At 40.5% G+C, this 19,323-nt stretch overlaps 3 protein-coding genes and 1 pseudogene across 3 annotated transcripts in view; 2 read left to right on the forward strand and 2 right to left on the reverse strand.

The window, feature by feature from the left end:
- LOC6052743 overlaps window positions 1–19,323 on the forward strand; it is an 85,812-nt gene that overhangs the window by 30,492 nt on the left and 35,997 nt on the right. The window contains 7 exon segments of the mRNA XM_038265632.1: window positions 3,564–3,868; window positions 3,871–4,015; window positions 4,018–4,187; window positions 10,140–10,669; window positions 10,733–10,858; window positions 14,953–15,164; window positions 15,167–15,520. Coding sequence (XP_038121560.1) covers window positions 3,564–3,868; window positions 3,871–4,015; window positions 4,018–4,187; window positions 10,140–10,669; window positions 10,733–10,858; window positions 14,953–15,164; window positions 15,167–15,520 — 1,842 coding nt within the window.
- On the reverse strand, window positions 5,444–6,074 carry LOC6052739. The gene is made up of 2 exons (XM_001868928.2): window positions 5,799–6,074; window positions 5,444–5,742 (listed from the first exon to the last, which is right to left on the reverse strand). Exons 1-2 carry the CDS (start codon window positions 6,040–6,042, stop codon window positions 5,486–5,488), a joined length of 501 nt encoding a protein of 166 aa, XP_001868963.1. The 5' UTR covers window positions 6,043–6,074; the 3' UTR covers window positions 5,444–5,485.
- On the reverse strand, window positions 6,294–6,890 carry LOC6052738. The gene has a single exon (XM_001868927.2). The coding sequence runs from the start codon at window positions 6,830–6,832 to the stop codon at window positions 6,371–6,373; it is 462 nt and encodes a 153-aa protein (XP_001868962.2). The 5' UTR covers window positions 6,833–6,890; the 3' UTR covers window positions 6,294–6,370.
- LOC119765406 lies at window positions 9,127–9,766 on the forward strand (annotated as a pseudogene).

The raw sequence follows: 19,323 nt of genomic DNA on the forward strand, positions 1-19,323 counted from the left end.
GTTATTGGCTAGCGACGTCCCGATGACGTCACCGCAGCTTCCTCAATGGCAATCCGTTGTCATCAGTGCACGGTTGAGCGCACGATCGCAGTCATCGAGGTTGTCGATCAATCAACAGCATACCGAACTCAGCCAAACCCGAGTGATCACTGCCAGCTGTCACAATTTCCGAATGGTCACGTGGTTGATCGTCACAGTTCGTGGCCCTCGAGACGATCTTTGGCTGCCAACGGATGAAAATAGATCGACTCACATTGCTGCGCTCCTGTGCCTTTCGTTGTCGCTCACGACGTTCAACTCCGTTTAAACGTCGTTTCCGGTTTGGGTCGGTGGATATCCTTGTACAGGTAGACTGAAAGAACGAAAACGAAAGGAGCACCTTCGGGTTGCGTGGGTAGCATTGGAATGGTACTAACCTTTTTCCAATAAATTCGTGCCTTGAATTTATCGTGCACCGTTTTCCTGGTACGGGCCTTCACCTCTAGGTGGGAATGGGAGCCAACCTCCTTGAACGCGAACCAGCTGACGAGCTCCGATGCCCGGAATGTACAGCGTAGATTGTGTTGACCTTCCTCGGGTTGCACAGTGTGGGTGAGTGGAATGCACTAACTAAATCCAGATATTGCACTCAGATGCAGTCGATGGTGTGACCAACAAGTGTCGACTTCCAGTCGACGGGAATCCTTGGGGTAGTTTACATTGAGATCCAGTGCTGACTTCCGATCAGCTCGATCGTTCCGGATTGTGGGCGTGGGAAACGAGAACCAGTGCCAGTATACCAACCGGCCTTCAGGGTGGATGAACCGGGACGGTCCATTCATGGATTACGGTTGGTTCCAACAACCGCTTGCAATATTGAGATGGTGTACCTGTTCCCGACCTGGCGATCGATGTGAATAAGCGGCAAAAACTCTCCAGAATTGTGCCAATCCGTTGGAAACGGGATGATCCTTTGCCAGGGTCCAGGTAAGATGACGCCGTGGGGATGGCGCCAACCTCGATCATTTGCGATGGCGGCAGATCCTTTGTGTGACCACCTCACAATACCTTTGGATTTGTAGGGTTCCTTGAATGGATGTACGATACGTCCTCGCGACAATGGCGTTTGGTCCAGCTTGGTTCTTGCTGGAGGTCCCGTTCTAGCCGATCCGGGTACGCGAGTTTCTCCATGGTGTTGTGGTGTCCCAAACAGGGCGATCCGATGAAGTCGCGCACGTCCTCCTTCCTTCTGGTCCCTCGATGCCTCCGAGGCATCCGGTTCGAAGGACCAAATGTTGGGGGGCTTGGTCCTTCGGGCTTGGTGTAGATCCTTTCGATAGCTCGTGTGGAGGGAAGGAAGAGTGAACCCCCAACCAAGTTCACCGTGGCGACTCCGGCCAGCCGTAGAAGCCCTGAAACCGGCAGGTAATGACACCGGTGGAATCTCTGCTTCTCCAAATCTGGCCGTCCAAGTGGTTTTCCGAAATAAGAACTCGCGGTTTAAACGAAGTGTACCGTAAAACAAGACGTTTATTTCCATACTACAATTTATTATAATTTACAATATTTACAGCCGTGACGGTGGGCCTAAGGCCCGTGCCGTCCGGCGAACCGTGTAGGACTGATCTGTGATCAAACCTTGCAAGATCCCACGTCAGAGATCTGCTCGTGCGATGTTTTACCGTCTCCTTTTCCTGATTCCTATTTGGATAGTCTACAGGTCGTGGTAAGATCGTATGACCCTCAACTAGTGTGTTTGTTACAAGTGTACAAAGATGTGTAATTGTGTCGCAATTGGATGACCAACAGAATGGTGTGGAAAGTGTGAGAAGTGATAATAATTTTTGGCCAGGGTTGTACCCTTTTGACCTGACCTGATATCCCAACAATTAGATTTGGCCAAAATTTAGAATATACCCAGAATCCAGGGCTGTCTCATTGTTCCCCACTCATTTCAGCCCATGGGTAACAATGAGACACTTTGATTTTTCTTCAATAAACTTTCCAAAATCGATGGAAATCTTTCAAAACATGAATTAAAAGTGATTTTTGGCATATTTATAGAGTTTAAACTTCATTTAACCAAAAATACAAAGTTATTTGGTATTAATACATGGATTTTACAAAATTTTAATACTTTTTTATGTAACTTTTGTTATTAAAAATTTCATGTTGGCAAAATTGCTCTAAAATGTTCAAGGCAAGTCACCTGCAATGGAACAATACAAAAACATGATGTTTTGCAAGAAAAATGTTGATTTTCGTAGAGTGTCTCATTGTTCCCCAGCTGTCTCATTGTTCCTGCCAAGTGCTTCTACAATGAGACAGTTGAATAACTCTGGCTGTAGACGTCAGATCGATCTTATATTTTGGTCAATGTTAGAACACATTATAAGAAAGATAATGCAACTAAAAACTCATTAAAAAATGCTGATGAAAAAAATAGAAAAATCGTTGAAAGTTGAAAACCAAAAGTGTCTCATTGATGACTACCCTACCCTACAAGTTTTTCAACCTTAAATTTGAATGACGTTGGGTGTTTGAAATTTCTCCCAGAACATTTCATTTCCCTATGTAGGTCCCTAATAAAGCGGTGTTGATAGATTTGTCAACAGATACAGCAGCAAAAAGGCTATTGAAGGAGAAACCATTGTTACAATTTTGGGCTGAACTCCCGATTGATTATCAAAAGCTTTCCGCAAAAGCAATTAGATTTTTGTTGCCATTCACAAGTACGGAGTTAGTAGAAAGTGCGTTTTCAGCCTACGCGTACATCAAAAATAAGTACCGCAATCGATTAAATGCAGCTTCAGATATTAGACTTTACCTGTCAAACATAGTGCCCGATTTTGCAGCACTTGCAAATAGTATCCAGGGCCAAGGATCTCATTAGTTAAGGACTGTTTTGCTTTTAGTATTTTATGTTTGTTGACTGTCAACTATATCTTTGTTATCAATAAATGATATCTGCTTTAAAACTTTTTCTTTCAATTAATTAAATGACAAATAAACAGAGGGTATTTTGCTTGCTTATATTCTATGATTTCTATAATAGTTGTTCTTTAACTCGACGTCCAGAAAGGGGAAACGGTCACCAGCAAAATTTAACAACATTCCGCCCAGAGCAAAATCCAAACCTTATAATTTTGAAAAAACAAATTAAACTTGTTGAAAATTCAAAATCGTCCAAAATGGGACACGGGACAGTTATGCGTAGAAAGGCAATATATATATTGGAATTAGAACCTAATAGACGATTTTATAACTTACCCTGCCCTGGTTCTTGGATTCGTAGTCCAGATATTGTCAGTTAGATAAAAGATAAAAAAAATCGATTTTTTTATAATAAAAATAAAACTGGGTAAATACAGAGGGGGTACCTCTGGCCACCGAAAAATTGAAAGGGGTACCACATGGAGAAAAGGTTGAGAACCGCTGGTGTAGTGCAAGGTGCTGACAAACAGATTGAAAAATCGTTTCCTGATGAAAAACATTTTTTAATGAATAAAACATTAGAAAATGCTTTGAGCACAGACAGTGCATTTTTTTAAAACCAAAATCCTTTTCCTTTTTTCATCTTCCAGTGCTCGACGCGTCCGCCAAGTCCACGTCCGGCCTCGAGCAGGGTGACGTGTTCCAGCTGGGACACTTTGACCAGTGCATGGGCGTGGGCAGCTTTGGCCAGTTCTGCTTGGCGGATGTACGGCTAGAGGGTTACCGCCTTCGGACGCAAGTCTCGCGCCAACTGTCCACGGAGAATTCGACCATCGTCCACTGGGGCGTTTGCGTTCCGGCATCCTGTGCGGAATCGGACGTGGGTCGCTTGCTACAGATGACCACCGGGTCGAGGGAGGTGACCATTCCGGAACGGGGATGCCATCGGGAGTCGGGAAACGGAGGACCTCAACTGCGGAAGTCGTGTACGCTTCGGTGATCATGTTCTTCGTGCTGATGGTTCTGGCCAGTACGTGTTACCACGTGCGATCGATGTACGGGTCGGGTTCGGAAAAGCAGAGTACGTTTGGGTGTGTTCTGAGGTCTTTTCGGTGGTGGAGAACCTGAGAAAGCTGGTGCAGGACAGTAAGGACGACCATGGGTTGGGTTGTATCAACGGGATCAAGTCGGTGGCAATGTTTTTCATCCTTGGAAGTCACGCGTTGCTGTTTATGGCCGGTGGAGCGACGTATAATCCGGGATTTCATGGAGAGGTGAGTGAACAATAATGTGTTTTAATTATTAGAATTTATAACAACGCATTAATCCTAAAATAGTTCATAGAGAGACAAATTTCAGTTGATTATCCAAAGGTTTGTACATATGGGATTTGGATAATCGAATCATCAATAAAAAAGCATGTTTTTTATTTTCTTTTATACATTCAAAAGCTTATTCGAGTTATGAGGCATTCAAATTTGAATGGTTGATTGCCTATTAAATTTCCACATGCATATTCTAAATATTTCATCATCCCCATTTTAGCCGCCAAAATCAAGTTTTGCAACGAGTTACATATAATTATTTTGGGTCTATTGCTCCTAGCATCCGACCATCAATGTGCTTATTTTCGACCCACCTTCTGATTGGTTGAAATTCCGAAGCACGTGGTGAATTTTTTTGACATACGGTTCAGCCCCAACTGGTACAGTTGAGCCCCAAAAAGGACGGTCATCAAACATGCTAAATCGTTGTGCGGTTTCAAGCCACAAATCATCATTAGAATTATTGATTTAACCAGTTACTGTTAAATTACGTGCATAAACTGCCTGAGCATAATTTATTTTATTAATTTATGAGCTTTTAACAAAATTAAATATTCGTTGCGCAGCCGATTAATTACCCCTTCTACGCGAGTAAGGACTTTGAGATGTGAAAGGCGCGCACACACTGTCACATTTTATAGAAGTGTCAAATGGACTGTAAATACAGCCATCGTCTCCGAAATCAAGAAAGTAACTTTGATTAAGAATATCGAGCAATTAAAAGTGAGAGTGTGCGTGCAACATGGAGTTAAACTTTCGAAATGCCATGGGAACCTTCATACTCTCACTTTTAATTTCTCGATAATTGATTGGTGGCAGTTTAGTGATTGTTTTTTTGAAACGGGATAATGCTAACCGTCAATAACACCATATTGCTGGTGGTTTGAGATTCGTGGGAAGGCCCTCTTCATGTGTCAAGTGACGAAAGCCGGGTGTGCCTGGGTGTCAAAATAGTTGTGACAATTTTGGACCTAATGGGCAACTAGTAATTTTCCACGAAAAAGTTGACGAGTGATATGTTTATTCCGTTTTTCCTATTTAAAAGGAAATAGTGAATTATTCTTGCCCACCAAACTGAAGATAATGGCAGTTTCCTGCAAATTGACGGTGGAATGCACAATTTCGTCAAATTAAGTTTGGTAGTCTCAATATAGGTACTAGGCCCAAAATAGGGACAAATACCTAAATGAAATCAATCATACAATACGTGCTCATTGAAATATAACAGTTTTATTTGAAGAAATCATTCAAAAATATCCATAAATCTGCGAGTTATAACTAAAGTAACTAGTACTGTGCGCCTCGATGACCAGGTGGATAAACCGCTGCCCGATCCCGCCCGCAATGACGTACCCCTTGCCACTGTTTGAGCTCTGGTTCACGATGACCTGGACGTACGTGATGACGGCACCGACTCCGGAAGCCGGATAGCTCAGGTTCATCGTCACGTCCTGCAGCCGGGGCCACTGCTTGCTTTCCGAGTTGGTCGAAACCAGGCTGTCACCTGCGGGAAGTTTGACTTATTGGTACAATTAAATCGTACAAGTCGTCGATTCTAACCTGCAATTCTCTGGCCCTGGGCGTAGATAATCTGCTGGCGGACGTCATTACTCTTGATCCGCTCCAGTGGGGTGACCTTGAGGTTGGCGTTGGCCGCCCGGAACGCCTCGATGTCGTCAATCAGGTCGATCCGGACGGCGGTGCTCGTTTGGTCCGAGTCTCCCCGGGTTATGGTGTGCTGGGCGGTGGCCAGCGTAACCACGGCAGTGGCCAGAAGCAATAAGGTTGGGATGAAATTGGACATTTTTCGAACACTGCTGGAACAGTACTGATCATGCAGGGAGAGAGTTTCCGATTACGGTAGACAGTACAACACTGGAACGGATTGAGGTATTAGCTATGAGTGAAGAAATAAAGCGTATGACTTGTTGCAATCCCTGAGTTTGACTCTACTAAGCGTTCAGTGATAACACCAGCGATAGTGGGGACCAGTTGCAACTTATTTATGAGAGTGAGGGGATTTTTGTTGATGTCATGAATCACTGATCCAGAATGTATGGTGGTAGACATTGCATGTTTATTTGTTTATAATTGCTGCTATTTGAAAGTAGTCACAACTCCTTGACCATCCCCTAATATCCATAAATCTGCGCGTTGTAGTTGAAGTAGTTGGTACTGTACGCCTCAATGACCAACGTAATACGACGCTGGCCGATTCCTCCGGCGGTGATGTAGCCCCGTCCCTGGTTCGAGCTCTGGTTGACCACAACCTGGACGTACGTCACAACGGCGCCCGTTCCAGATCGGGGGTAGTTCAGCGTCAGCGCCACATCCTGCAGAGAGGACCAGGACTGTCCATTCGAGTCGGCTGCCACCAGTCGGTCTCCCGAGATCCGGTTTCCAACACTATAGACAATCTGCTGGCGGGTACTTCTGGTGATGTCCAGTGGGACTAGCTCCACGTCCGGATTGGCTGCCTTGAAGGCGCCGATGTTCTGCACGATCTCAACATGGGCCTCGATCGCTGCGGGTTGCTCATCGGATGCGACCAGAGCCACAACAGTAGCCAGAATCAGTGCAACGAGCTTAGCCATTTTGAGTAAGGTTATCACAGCCTTTTTTATCACTTGTTGGGAAAATCTTTGAAGATTTTTGATGGAGGTTCAGTTGGTACTGAAGGGCCCACCGATGGACGTTGATTTTATATTCATTTTACCAGACTTCAAGTGGTTCCCTCCGTAAGTGGTACAATATGGATCCACTTGACTTCACTGATACTCAAACAAACGAAAAGTAATTAAAATTTAGATGGAAAGTTACTGAAAATTTAAGCACAAATGTTGACGAACTTTCTAGATAATACAAGGTTGATTATTTAAAAAGTATTACCTATTCGACTATATTTTTTTATTCTAGTTTTTTTTTATTGAGTATTACATATTCAATTTCCCCAGCAGTTGTTTTTTCTTCATAACATTGGGTTATTTTTTTGAAAATAAGTAACTTAACGCATAAAGATTTTCTTTCTTTGGTATATTCAATTCTTCACAACCTTAAAATGTCTTATATTCAAAACATGAAATCTTATAACAAAAGATGAAAAGTATGAATTTTATGTTTCACTAAACAATTTAACCCATCTTTTATAAAAACTTCAAATCTTATAAAAAGAAGTGAAGTTTTCAATAATTTCAGCAGCGTTTTCGGGCGACTTTGTTATTTAGAATGTCCTGCGATTGTCGGACGCCCACGTTTCGGATTTTTGTGTTGATTAAATTAAAACAATCTATTTTTTCATAGCTTTTTATGTTTTTATTTGTTGTTATTGTATAATTAATTACCCGCCATATAATCTGTACAAGGAAACGATTTTCATCCGAGGTGCCACAAATCAACTGATCGTTGGATTGGAAATTCTATGAGTCAGTCAAAGCTTTGCTGTTAGAGACTAAAGTTGAAACCTATATAAAGGATTCTTATTAGCAAATAATAAGAGAAACAAAAAAGGTTATTTTAATATACCTTTTTGATTTCTAGCAAAACATTGTAATAGGGCCGAAGCCGAAGTGTAAACAAAGAGTCTATCCTGCTCGTTCCTAATGTAACGTCATGATTCGAATTCCCGGACGCTTTGAAACCCGGACACTTCATCTTGTTTTATCAATTATTTGGATATAAGTTCGCATTATGAATGTCAAAACTGTGTTATTTGATGAATTCCAACATCAACTTTCATTTAAAGTTTGTTTGAACGCTGTAGTTAATGCCAACACAATTTAATACAATAAAAATATAAGTTTACCAAAAATGCGAAACATTTCACTTGAAATATTTCATAGGCGTTCGAAGCACCGGGAAGGCAAAGCAGAAATTTATGGTTTCGATTTCTTTAAATTCTGGCTTCGGCCCTTTTACATTGTTTAGCTTGGTTTGATCATTTTTCTAGTCCGGAAAGTCCCTGGACTTAAACATCGAGCCCATCGCTTAATAGAACGTCTTCTAGTGCTATTTGGAGCTGATTGGATCGTTTTAAAATTAATTCTGATTATAATTCACGAAACATAAACTTTTCTGGACTTGGACTTGGAAAAAACTGATTTGTCATCAAATTGCGTAGCCTACTAGTACCAACACAAATTGCAGATGTCACCTTTGACATTCGATCAAATGCTCGACAAACGCTCGAAAATGGCAGGACACAATCGACATCGAGAGATAACGCTTCGAATCGCACGACCGCCGGAATTCAGTTTAACAGGGTTACCACGATGTGTATGCGCAATTTTTCAACAGTCCTGTTTGAATTTGTTGCAAACATCATTTAGAATAAATCACGCAAATCATTCTCTCGCTCTTACACCACGCAACATTCAAATTGATTGCTAGCTGGTCAAATGTGTGCCACTTTGGATGTTCAGGAAGGATTTGGTGAGTAGTGAGTTACCAATCGTTGGTTGATTTGTAATTTTATTCACTCATGATTTACTTCGATTCCGATCAACACAAATTTCATCGACAGTGTTTCTTTGTTTGAGTATGACATCAACTCTATTATCTCAAGCAAAATTATAGCAATCCGTCCTTGATCCATTCATAATCAGTATCAAAAACACTTGAAACGCGATTTAGTAAATCACCTCGATGACCACTAATTCAATCAACTTGATTGATTGGTTTGCAGCCCTCTCCAGACGTTTCTTTGGCTTAGTGGGCGTCAACGGATGCAAGACGTCAACATTAATTTCCGTCCGGTTTCCAAGAATTTATTGGCACACTTTTCGTCTGATTAGATATCGATCAAGTGGATCCACATTGGACCACTTACGGAGTTACCACTTGATGGCTACTAAGAATGAATATAAAATCAACGTCCATCGTTGGACCCTTCAGTACCAACTGAACCTTCATCAAAAATCTTCAAAGAACCTCCCAACAAGTGATAAAAAGCTGTGATAACCTTACTCAAAATGGTTAAGCTCGTTGCACTGATTCTGGCTACTGTTGTGGCTCTGGTCGCATCCGATGAGCAACCCGCAGCGATCGAGGCCCATGTTGAGATTGTGCAGAACATCGGTGCCTTCAAAGCAGCCAATCCTGACTTGGAGCTAGTCCCACTGGACATCACCAGAAGTACCCGCCAGCAGATTGTCTACAGCGTGGGAAATCGGATCTCGGGAGACCGACTGGTGGCAGCCGACTCGAATGGACAGTCCTGGTCCTCCTGCAGGATGTGGCGCTGACGCTGAACTATCCCCGATCTGGAACGGGGGCCGTTGTGACGTACGTCCAGGTTGTGGTCAACCAGAGCTCGAACCAGGGACGGGGCTACATCACCGCCGGAGGAATCGGCCAGCGTCGTATTACGTTGGTCATTGAGGCGTACAGTACCAACTATTTCAACTATAACGCGCAAATCTTTGGATATTAATTTTAATGAATCCGTTCATAGCTTATCGGAAAATCTAAGTTCAATTGAGAAGGAAAGTTTAGAGAATAAATAATAAAAAGCAAGTTTTATAGACATAATATTATTTCTTTGTTTGTACCTTATGAAACGACTTAAAAATTATGGGAAAATATTGATTGTATCGTAGTGGATTGATACTTCCAATAACCAATACCCGTCAGATCTTGGTGTCGGTGAAGTTATGGTATTTTCAAGATCCCGTAGTCTATGTTGGAGACAATAAATTCTGTGAAGCTGGAATCATTGGAAGTCGGAGTAAGACTAAGCTTATTTTCAACATTTTTGTTCTAGTCGGGTCTTTGTTGCGCGTAGACTTGTAAATTTATCCTAAAATAAACAATATATTATAACAAAACAAATCAACCGTCGTGATGCCAGTTTAAAATATCAATCCAATCAGTAGTAGATTATGATGAAACATTTCTTCATTCCAGCAAGCAAAGCTACTCCGCAACGCTTTTCTGCTCAACTCGCCCCTGCTGGTGGACACGTTCCTCCTCCTGAGTGGTTTCCTGTTTGCCCGGCTCATCCTGATTGAGCTGGACAAACGTCGCGGCAAGGTCAACTTCCTGGTGCTGTACGTGTTACGGTACGTGCGACTGACCCCGGCGTACGTCGCCATCATGGCCCTGTACGCCACGTGGCTCCCGCGGCTGGGCAGCGGCCCTCTGTGGGACCAGCGGATGCTGCTTGAGCAGTCCCGGTGCCAATCGAGCTGGTGGCTGAACGTCCTGTACATCAACAACTACGTGGGCACCGATCGGCTGTGCATGTTCCAGTCGTGGTATCTGGCCACCGATACGCAGCTGTTTGTGCTGGCACCACTGCTGTTGTATCCGCTGTGGAAGTACGGCCGGAGAACGGGCATGACGTTGGTGGCGCTGGTGGCCGCGGTTTCGGTGCTCATTCCGTTCTGTGTGACCTACTTTGGCCAGCTGGATCCGTCGTTTATGATCTTCACCGAGTGAGTTGGAATGCGAGGAGTTAATAGTATGAAGAGTTTTAATTATTTTGAAACCATTTCTAGTGAGGTGGTCGACGTGCAGGCCAACTACTATTTCCAGAACGTTTACGTTAAGACGCACATGAGAGCGACCGGATACATTTTTGGGATCTTTATTGGGTACCTTGTGCACTGGATGCAACAGAAGAAGTAAGTAGATCAATCAACCGTTAATATGTAAATTCGTTTTAGGCCATGTTATTAAAAGAAAATAAACTATAAATAATGCAATCATACTGTAATTCTAGAATAATTTTTTTAAATATCCCATCTGCACAGGAAACCCATGACGGATAGGATGTTTTGAAAATTGAATCTAGAATTGGGTACTAAAGCCCTATGTAAATTTTTATGTACAACGGTAAAAAAACACGATTAAAAACCATTTGTGATCACTTTTTTTCATTTTAATGCAAAAAAAAAAAAAAAATGACAAGACAACATTTTTTCGATGGATCAACTATGGTCCCCTTGGAACGAGCTGTCAAGTAGGAGCTTTCCTGTCAAGAAGGACCGCGAGGTTAATTTTTCAAAATTGATTTGAAAATCCATTTTAAACTCTTTGTGGTCGTACAAAGGGTCATTGTACTCAAAAAATAAGCTTTATCGCTGCAAACAATAATATCAGCAATCTAAGCTTCAGTTTAGGACCCAATTGTAAGAAATAAAATCTTTATGTGGTAATGCTACCGACATGACCAACTTTACCGACTAATGCTACCGACTTTTTGGAGAATCAATTAAAAAGATTTAACGTTTAATCACAGACAAACAGACGAAAATCATAGAACATGTTTTATCAAAAATCCATCAATCATTAAATAAAGAGAAAATCAATGGCAGCTAGCTCAATATGGTGGTCAACACCAGAAATAAACAATACGACATAGTGTTCGTAAATGTATAAGTGCCGATGTGGGCATTCGTGTAGTAGTGAGAGTACACAGCAAATTTTGGATTGCCATTTCAGTAAAATAATCAACTGAATGCGATTCAGTAATTATCACTTTTGCTGAAATTCGGTAATGAAGAAAAACATTGCTGAAAAATCAGTAACTGCATCACTTATGACTTATTGTTTGGATGCTGTCGAGAGAAAATTCTCTTTCAAACATGTTGTGTTTTTATTTTGTATTGATCTATAGAAACCAAGGTAAGAAAAAAGTTAATAACAAATGCCTCGATGCTAACTACCTTTTTTTAGGTTTGGATGATTTATGAAATAAATATATAAATAACAGTACTGGAAACATTTTCAATGACAAGAAAAATCAAATTTTGATAACTGAAATACCAGCAACGATTGCTGAATCTTCAGCAAATGATCTGTCAAACTGTGACAAGAAAATTACTGAATTTTCAGGAAAATAATTTGACGTTTCTTTTGCTGAAATTTCAGTTGTTTTGACAACCATTTTACTGAAATTTCAGTAAATCATCTGTCAAAGTGACAAATATCAGTTAACTGAGAATTCAGTAAAATCTAAATTTCTGAATCGTTTACTGAAATTTCAGTAGATGAAAATTCAGTAAAACTTTACTGAATTTCAGTAAACAAAATTTTGTGTGTAGGGATATTTATTTACTTTTATATTAAATTCTTTTAAAAGAAATTTACCTCTGTTTGTCTGTGCCCTAATATTTTCGCTGCATGATTGTATATATTTGTATATATGCAACGCAATTTTTATGGAAACAGTTTTTATTAGAACGTCAAATTTGCCGGGGTTACAAAACTCCCGGGAAACAGGCAATTTTCGATTTTTTTTCCGAGATTTCATTTTCATATTTAAACCTTTTACGCACTTAATTTCGATTAATATTAAACAAATGACACATTCCGGCGTTGCAACGTCACAACATATTTCACTTTTTTTTTAAATATGTCTTATGATATCAAAACCTATTCCAAACTCAAATATTATAACAGATTCGGATCGGATATTTTATTTTCTACAAGTAGTAACTATGGAAAACTAATTTTAAGTCGAACTTTTCATTTGCCACATCGATCACTCCATGACGTTGCAACGGTCCAACATTTGATAACAAATGTAATTTTCATCCAATTTGATCACGGTAAACTAAAACGCTTAAGAATTCTCAATTTTGATCTTGGTCGGAAGGGGTTAACATCTTAGTTTCAAATGATAATACAAAAATTTTCTTTAAAACAAAAGGTTACCAAAAAATGATTTAACTTCCATTCCATAATAAACTAATTTTTGTTGCTCAACTTATAAGCAAGATATATTCCCAGTTGTGAATGCTTCAGAAATAAATATTATCTGTAATAAACCTTGAGATGAAATTGAGAGACAGTTCAATATGAAAAATCATGATTTAATATGTAAATTTTCAAAACATTGGTGCCAAAATGTAAGGAAAATGTATACTTCCGCTTGAATTTCTCGAATTCCCTGGAAATTTCGATTTTTTTTCCTGGGACGGGAAATTGGACGCTCTAGTTTTTACATAAAATTTCGTTCTCAATTATACATCTCTAGACATTTGTTTCATTAGGTCCTATAAACATATGAAACACAAAAGCTTCTAGCTTATAAAAAACTGTGGATCTGTTCTCTGTGCACACAATTCCCTAACTGAAGGAGTATGAGTGTTGAAGGCTGTTTTCTGTTGTGAAATTCAAAATCTGTCAAAACATAACGAAGGCTTTATTTATTTGTAAATATTATTTTGCCCTTTGATTTCTGGGAAATTTTTGGAGACCAATGCCTGAAATAAAAAATCATAAATATATAATAACAACTTCCATGCCAAATATACACAGAAAAAAATATTCCTGTAAATTTACATTATTTATCATGTACCCAAAGGTATCATGATAAATGATGTATATTTACATTAGGTTCATTGGGAAATTTACATTAGATTCATTGGAAATTTACATTAGTTTTGAAAATTTACATTAGTTTTGGAATTTACATTACTTTTGGAATTTACATTAGTTCAAATCAACTAATTCTGATTGGCCAATGGGAATGAGAAGCTCGACTTGGATTGCAGTAGGAAAAGGGTGTGGCCTATGTTCTATTTTAAAATGATTGAAGCGGGCAGCAAAAGGAAATTCGGATTTTAAAAAGTTGTTTCACAGGTAGGGGACGCTTTCTCGTCGACGGCCAAGTGGAATAACGCTGGACTGGAATCGAACAGACGACGGGTAGGATGTTCGGTGTTACTGCTGCTACCCGCTGCCGACTGAGCCATCTTCGCATTTTATAAACTAGCGGCAAAAGCATCAACTTGTTCAGGTCGAGGCTCAGGCAGTGGACCAGCGAAGTATGAGAGCGATAGAAAGAGAACCAAATAGAACCAAAGAGAACCAAATTTTTAGTTCGGGTAGTTTTGAAGTCAACGTTTGGCAGAAATACATTGGATATATGATTTACATTAAATAGGAATTTACAGGAAGCCGAACGCGGGTAGAAATTCATCAGATTTGAGTTTCCATGCTCAACGTTTCCATTAGATTCATGATTTACATTAGATTTAGATTTACATTGGAGTGATTTCCATGACTTTTTACTCTTTACATCATATTTCAACATTACATTGAGTGAGTTTACATAAGAAACAGTAATTACGTGCTGTGTAAATTTACATATTTTTTTTCTGTGTAGGCAGATTTGGTGAAGGTCGATGTCGGAAGCGTGGTCTCATCCCGAGCAGACGGTAATAACTAAATTCATGCCATTCCAATAACAAATACTGTTTAAATATCAGAAAGTGTTATGAAATCTTCTTCAAAAATCAAATTTTGCATAAAAGTTTAACGACAGTTTATGTTATCAAAACAAATTTTGGTTTTGGTCTGATATTGATTGAAAGCCAAAAGAACTTTGGAATGACATTTTTTGTTATGGAAGAATACCTTCAACTGTTATTGGGATGATCGGATTAGTTATTAAAATAACAAAAAATAATAACAAAGATTTGTTCGAAGAATAACTAAAAATAGTATTAGTCTGTTATTACAATAACAATCCAATAACAAAAAATAACAACGCCGAATAACAAATCTTGTTATAAATAACATAAAATGTTTTTGGTCTAGTATTTTCCAATGTCAAAAAATGTTCTGCTCGGGATGAGAAGGAATGACGGTATTTAAAAAACAGACTGACAAAAAATAATAACAACATCTTCCTAGGGGCATGAAAATCGTAGATTTTAGTTTAGACCCTATGTTGGGATTGGATTCTAAAAGTTGTTTAATCTTCCAGCATCACCATCGGCTCGTACAAGGTGGCCTTCTTCTGGACCGTCTCGACCGCACTGGGAACCCTGTCGATGTTCGGTATCTCAACTTTCTACAACGCTACCGGCACCGGCAACTACACGTACAACGCCCTGTACGCGGCCGCCCACCGACTCGGCTGGAGCGCCTCCAACGGCTGGCTGGTGCTGGCTTGCGTAACCGGAAATGCTGGCCCACTGAAAAGTTCCTGTCCTCACGGGCTCTAGTTCCGATTAGTCGGCTGACTTATTGTGCATATTTAACCAACGGACTGGTCGAACTTTACTTTAGTGCCTCACAGCGAGTTCCGATCTACGCGAGTGTCCCCACGATGACCGCGGGCACGTTGTCCCACGTATGTCTTACCTTCCTGATGGCGCTGGGACTGTGTCTGGTGTTTGAATCGCCCATCCACGGCATCGAGAAGATCTTCCTGCGGCGGATGCGCCCTACGGCTGGCAAGGGTCAGCAATCGGCCAAGGAGGACAAAATGGCGGAAGCCAGCAGCAGCGTAAGCGGAACCACCCAGAGCAGCTCCGATGACCTGTGCGCTTGATCGCGATCTGAAAAACGGTACGATCTGTTTGGCTTCTGAGATAGCTAACGAGAGATTTAGGGTTAGGGTTACGCGACCGTAGGATGTTTCTCGGCTAGTGAGAGCTAGTTTAGAAAGGTTTCTTTTCCAGATTGTATTTGTTCGTTTTTAAGCATTGATCAAGATTTGTAAATAGCTCAACAATTGTCCAGATTTAACCTCATCTAAAAAAACGTGATCATTTGCCGCAATAATAAAACAAAACACAAAACAAAACCTTATCTAACGTTGTCGCTTGTTTCAGTGTCTTTTGCATCTTGCTAATATTTCTTCGAAAACCGTCAATTAATCGTCCCAGTTTCGTCTCCACTGGCGTCTCCTAAACGGTGGGCTTGGGGTGCTTGGAGGGCTCGGTTCTGCAACCACTTCCGGTTTGGGTTCGTCCTTTTCGGGGAGGAAACGCTAGTGGTTCGAGTTGGCGATTGTGACTGGACTCCTCCGGCAGGTCTTCTGATCACTTCCTTTTCTTCGTCTTCTTCCTCCTCCTCCTCTTCTTCAGCTTCTTCCTCTTCTTCGGCTTCTTCTTCTTCTTCGGCTTCCTCTTCGATAACATCCTCCTCTTCTTTAGTAACCTTTACCGGGGATGGGGCTTTGAAGGTTGGTTTGGGGGCATCACTGGAATGAATGTTAAAAGTTGAAAAAACCTGATTATGTGTGTTTTGAAATGAACAAACATATTTTTCAGTGTTGAACTCCAAGTTTTTACGCAGTTAAAATGATTTGTGATGCAAACAGCCTGATGGCAAGATTGTCAAATTGTATGTATGGGCCGCGATACTCACATTGGTTGGACCGTGGACCCCATTTGGTCGCTTTACCCCTCTGACTAAATATAGGGTAAAAGAGCCAGCAAATGTGCAATTGAAAAAAAGTTTTTTTTGTGAAAAAATATTTCAAATTGTGTTTTTGATGAATAATTTTGAATATGTTTTGTCGAAAAATAAATAACTAGAAAAAATAAAATATTATCCAGCCTCTTGAGGACGAAATCAATCGTTCATATTTTTTAATGTTAACTTTATTAACATATTTTAGTGTTAAATGAGGTTAAATGTCAATATTCCAAGAAGATAATGTACAGCTTGTGACGACAAACTACCTTTCCTTTACTTAAAAATCGTATCCAGAAGGAAAACGATCACCAGCTATGTTGGTCCGCACCGGGTTCTGAACTCCCATTTGCGAGGCGGAAGCCTTACCGCATGGCTCGGTCTTAACAAAAAAATAACTAGACAATAAATAACAATTTCAAATTACAAACCTAAATATTAAATAAACTTATTTTCAAATTTACTTATAAATGGCCTGTATACCCTATTTTGTGCAACCAGTTTATGGAGCATTCACCCTATATGGACTGTCAAAAGTGAGGTTCACTTTTTGACAAGCTTGCCACCAGTCTGGATGCAAAGCAAACGCAACACTAATTCTGGAGCAACATTTTAAAAGGGGCGATACGACATTTTTTTGTCCATAACTTATTTTTATTAGGTCCTTTTAGGTGCTGTGACCAGGTTGGGACCGAGGATCGTTAAATAACAAATATATAACAAAAAAACAACTCCTTAAACTCCATACTTGGAGATCATGTAACTGACGAGGGTTACTTGGTCCAAGCGGGTCTTGCAGGTCTTGAACCTACCGATGTACTCGGAGAAAATGCCCCACAGCTCAGATGAACTGTAGAGCACCTCCCCGGTTTCCTCCTTCGTGGCTCCACCGTCTCGGGAGCCACTGCTTCCGGCTTCTTCCTGCGGGGCGAGGGCGATCCTTCGAATTTCCGTCCGGAACTGCGCCCGGCAGCGGAGGGAACTCCGCCGGCGTGAACGCCGGAACTGCTGGACTCTGCTTCTCCGCCTTCCTTGCCGGCGGTTTCGGTTTCGACGCCTGCTCGCGCCTCTGGATGAAGTCCGCACGCTTGGGGCAGCTGCGGTCCATGGCTTCGTGAGCTCCAGAGCAGTTGGCGCACCGCTTCGACTCTGCTTCTTGGACTTTGCACTCGTCCGTCTTGTGGGGACCCCCACAGTTGTTGCACCTCCCCTTGAGGTGACAGTTCCTGGTTCCATGACCCAGCTGCAAGCAGTTCCTGCACTGGGTCACGTTCAGCCGCTTGTTCCGGTAGGCCTCCCACCGGATGATAGTGCTTGCCACAACTTTCATTGCAGAGAGCTTTTTCAGATTGGTGTATCCCTTGGGGAAGACCACAATGTACGGAGTTTCGTCCACGGTGGACTTTTCTTTCCGCTTGATGACATGCACCTCCAGCGCGTCCAGCTTGAGATCCCTCTTCAGCAGGTCCTTGACCTCATCCGGTTTCAGTTGATCAGGTAAACCACGAACAACGACCCGGTGAACTCGTTCGCTTCTTCGGCCGTGGGTGTAGGAAATCATCCGTCTCGGAAGTCTCTTCCACCTCCATCCGTCAAACAACTCGAGACAGGATGCCTTTAGCGCGCACGTAGAGCGTCCAATTTCCCAGGGTTACAAAATCCCGGGAAACGGGAAATTCCGGAAACGGAAATTCTAAATAAATCGAAAATTGTTCTGATCCTGGTTTTGGTCAATATTTTGCAACAAAATAGTATTAAATAGCAATTCTAATGGTCAGAGTAAGTGTTGCCTTGGCTGCTTGTAAAAAAAACATACAACTTCAGGAAAATATATAAATTTTCTAAATTCGTTCGCTCAAAATATAATGATTAGTATTTTGTATTGATAGGTATATGTTTTTCATGGCAAATATTTTATTCAGAACAAATCTTACTGGATTAATCTCATGAATAAATATATAAGCATTGAATTTACCTTAAAATCTGCTATTCACTCGAAATACCATTTTTATGTAATTACAACTTCCAGTTTTCAAATGTTTGGAGCGAGTATTTGAAATATGTTTACATTTTTGAAGTAGTTTTTAATGATATTTTTAATGATTCGGCCTAATAAAAGACTTCGGTAAAAAGAATTTTCATAGAAAAAAGTTGTTTAGTAGTTTCAGATTTAAACTTTACGCCCTTGGTACGCTAAAAAATGACTTTTATAGTGCATTGCACCATGAAAGTGAACAGTTTTCTTCCTGGTTCCCGTTGGCATGAGCTCTGTTCACGTTTACGCGAACTCATTTTTTGAGTGTAGCTCAAGTGCTCTATAAATTTTTAACTTTTGACTGTAATTTCTCGAATACTTTTGAACAAATTAACCTAATAATTTGGTAATGGGAAACAAAACAAAAAAAAACAATTTTGATCTTGGCGGGAAGAGTTACCTTATTTTCAAATGATATAACAAGAATTTTAGCTTAGAAGCTTACAAAATTTTAATAGTTTATTTTTAATATCGTAAGTTTATTCATAATATCGTACAAGATCTATACCTAGTTGTGAATGCTTCAGAAATTATTATCATCTGAAATAAATCTTGACATAAAATTTTTAGACGAACTGATAAGTTCAATAAGAACAGTAAATTGAATTTATTAAAATAAGTTTTTTTATTTAGATTTTTTTTTGAAAGTTTAAAAAATGTACCAGAAAGTTGAGAAAATGTATACTTCCGCTTGAATTTCGGGAATTCCCGAGAAATTTACAAATTTCCCGGGAAACGGGAAATATTTTTTTTCGGGAAATCCCGGGAATTTCCGGGAATTTTTTTCCCGGGACGGGAAATTGGACGCTCTACGCGCACGTCATACACGTCTACTCTTTCGGAGCTGTCGGAGCCAAGTGTATCGCATACGACATTGCTCTTATGGTCTTTCATTAC

The sequence above is a fragment of the Culex quinquefasciatus genome, chromosome 1, assembly GCF_015732765.1.
Source record: "Culex quinquefasciatus strain JHB chromosome 1, VPISU_Cqui_1.0_pri_paternal, whole genome shotgun sequence".
Classification (NCBI taxonomy): Eukaryota; Metazoa; Arthropoda; class Insecta; order Diptera; family Culicidae; genus Culex; species Culex quinquefasciatus.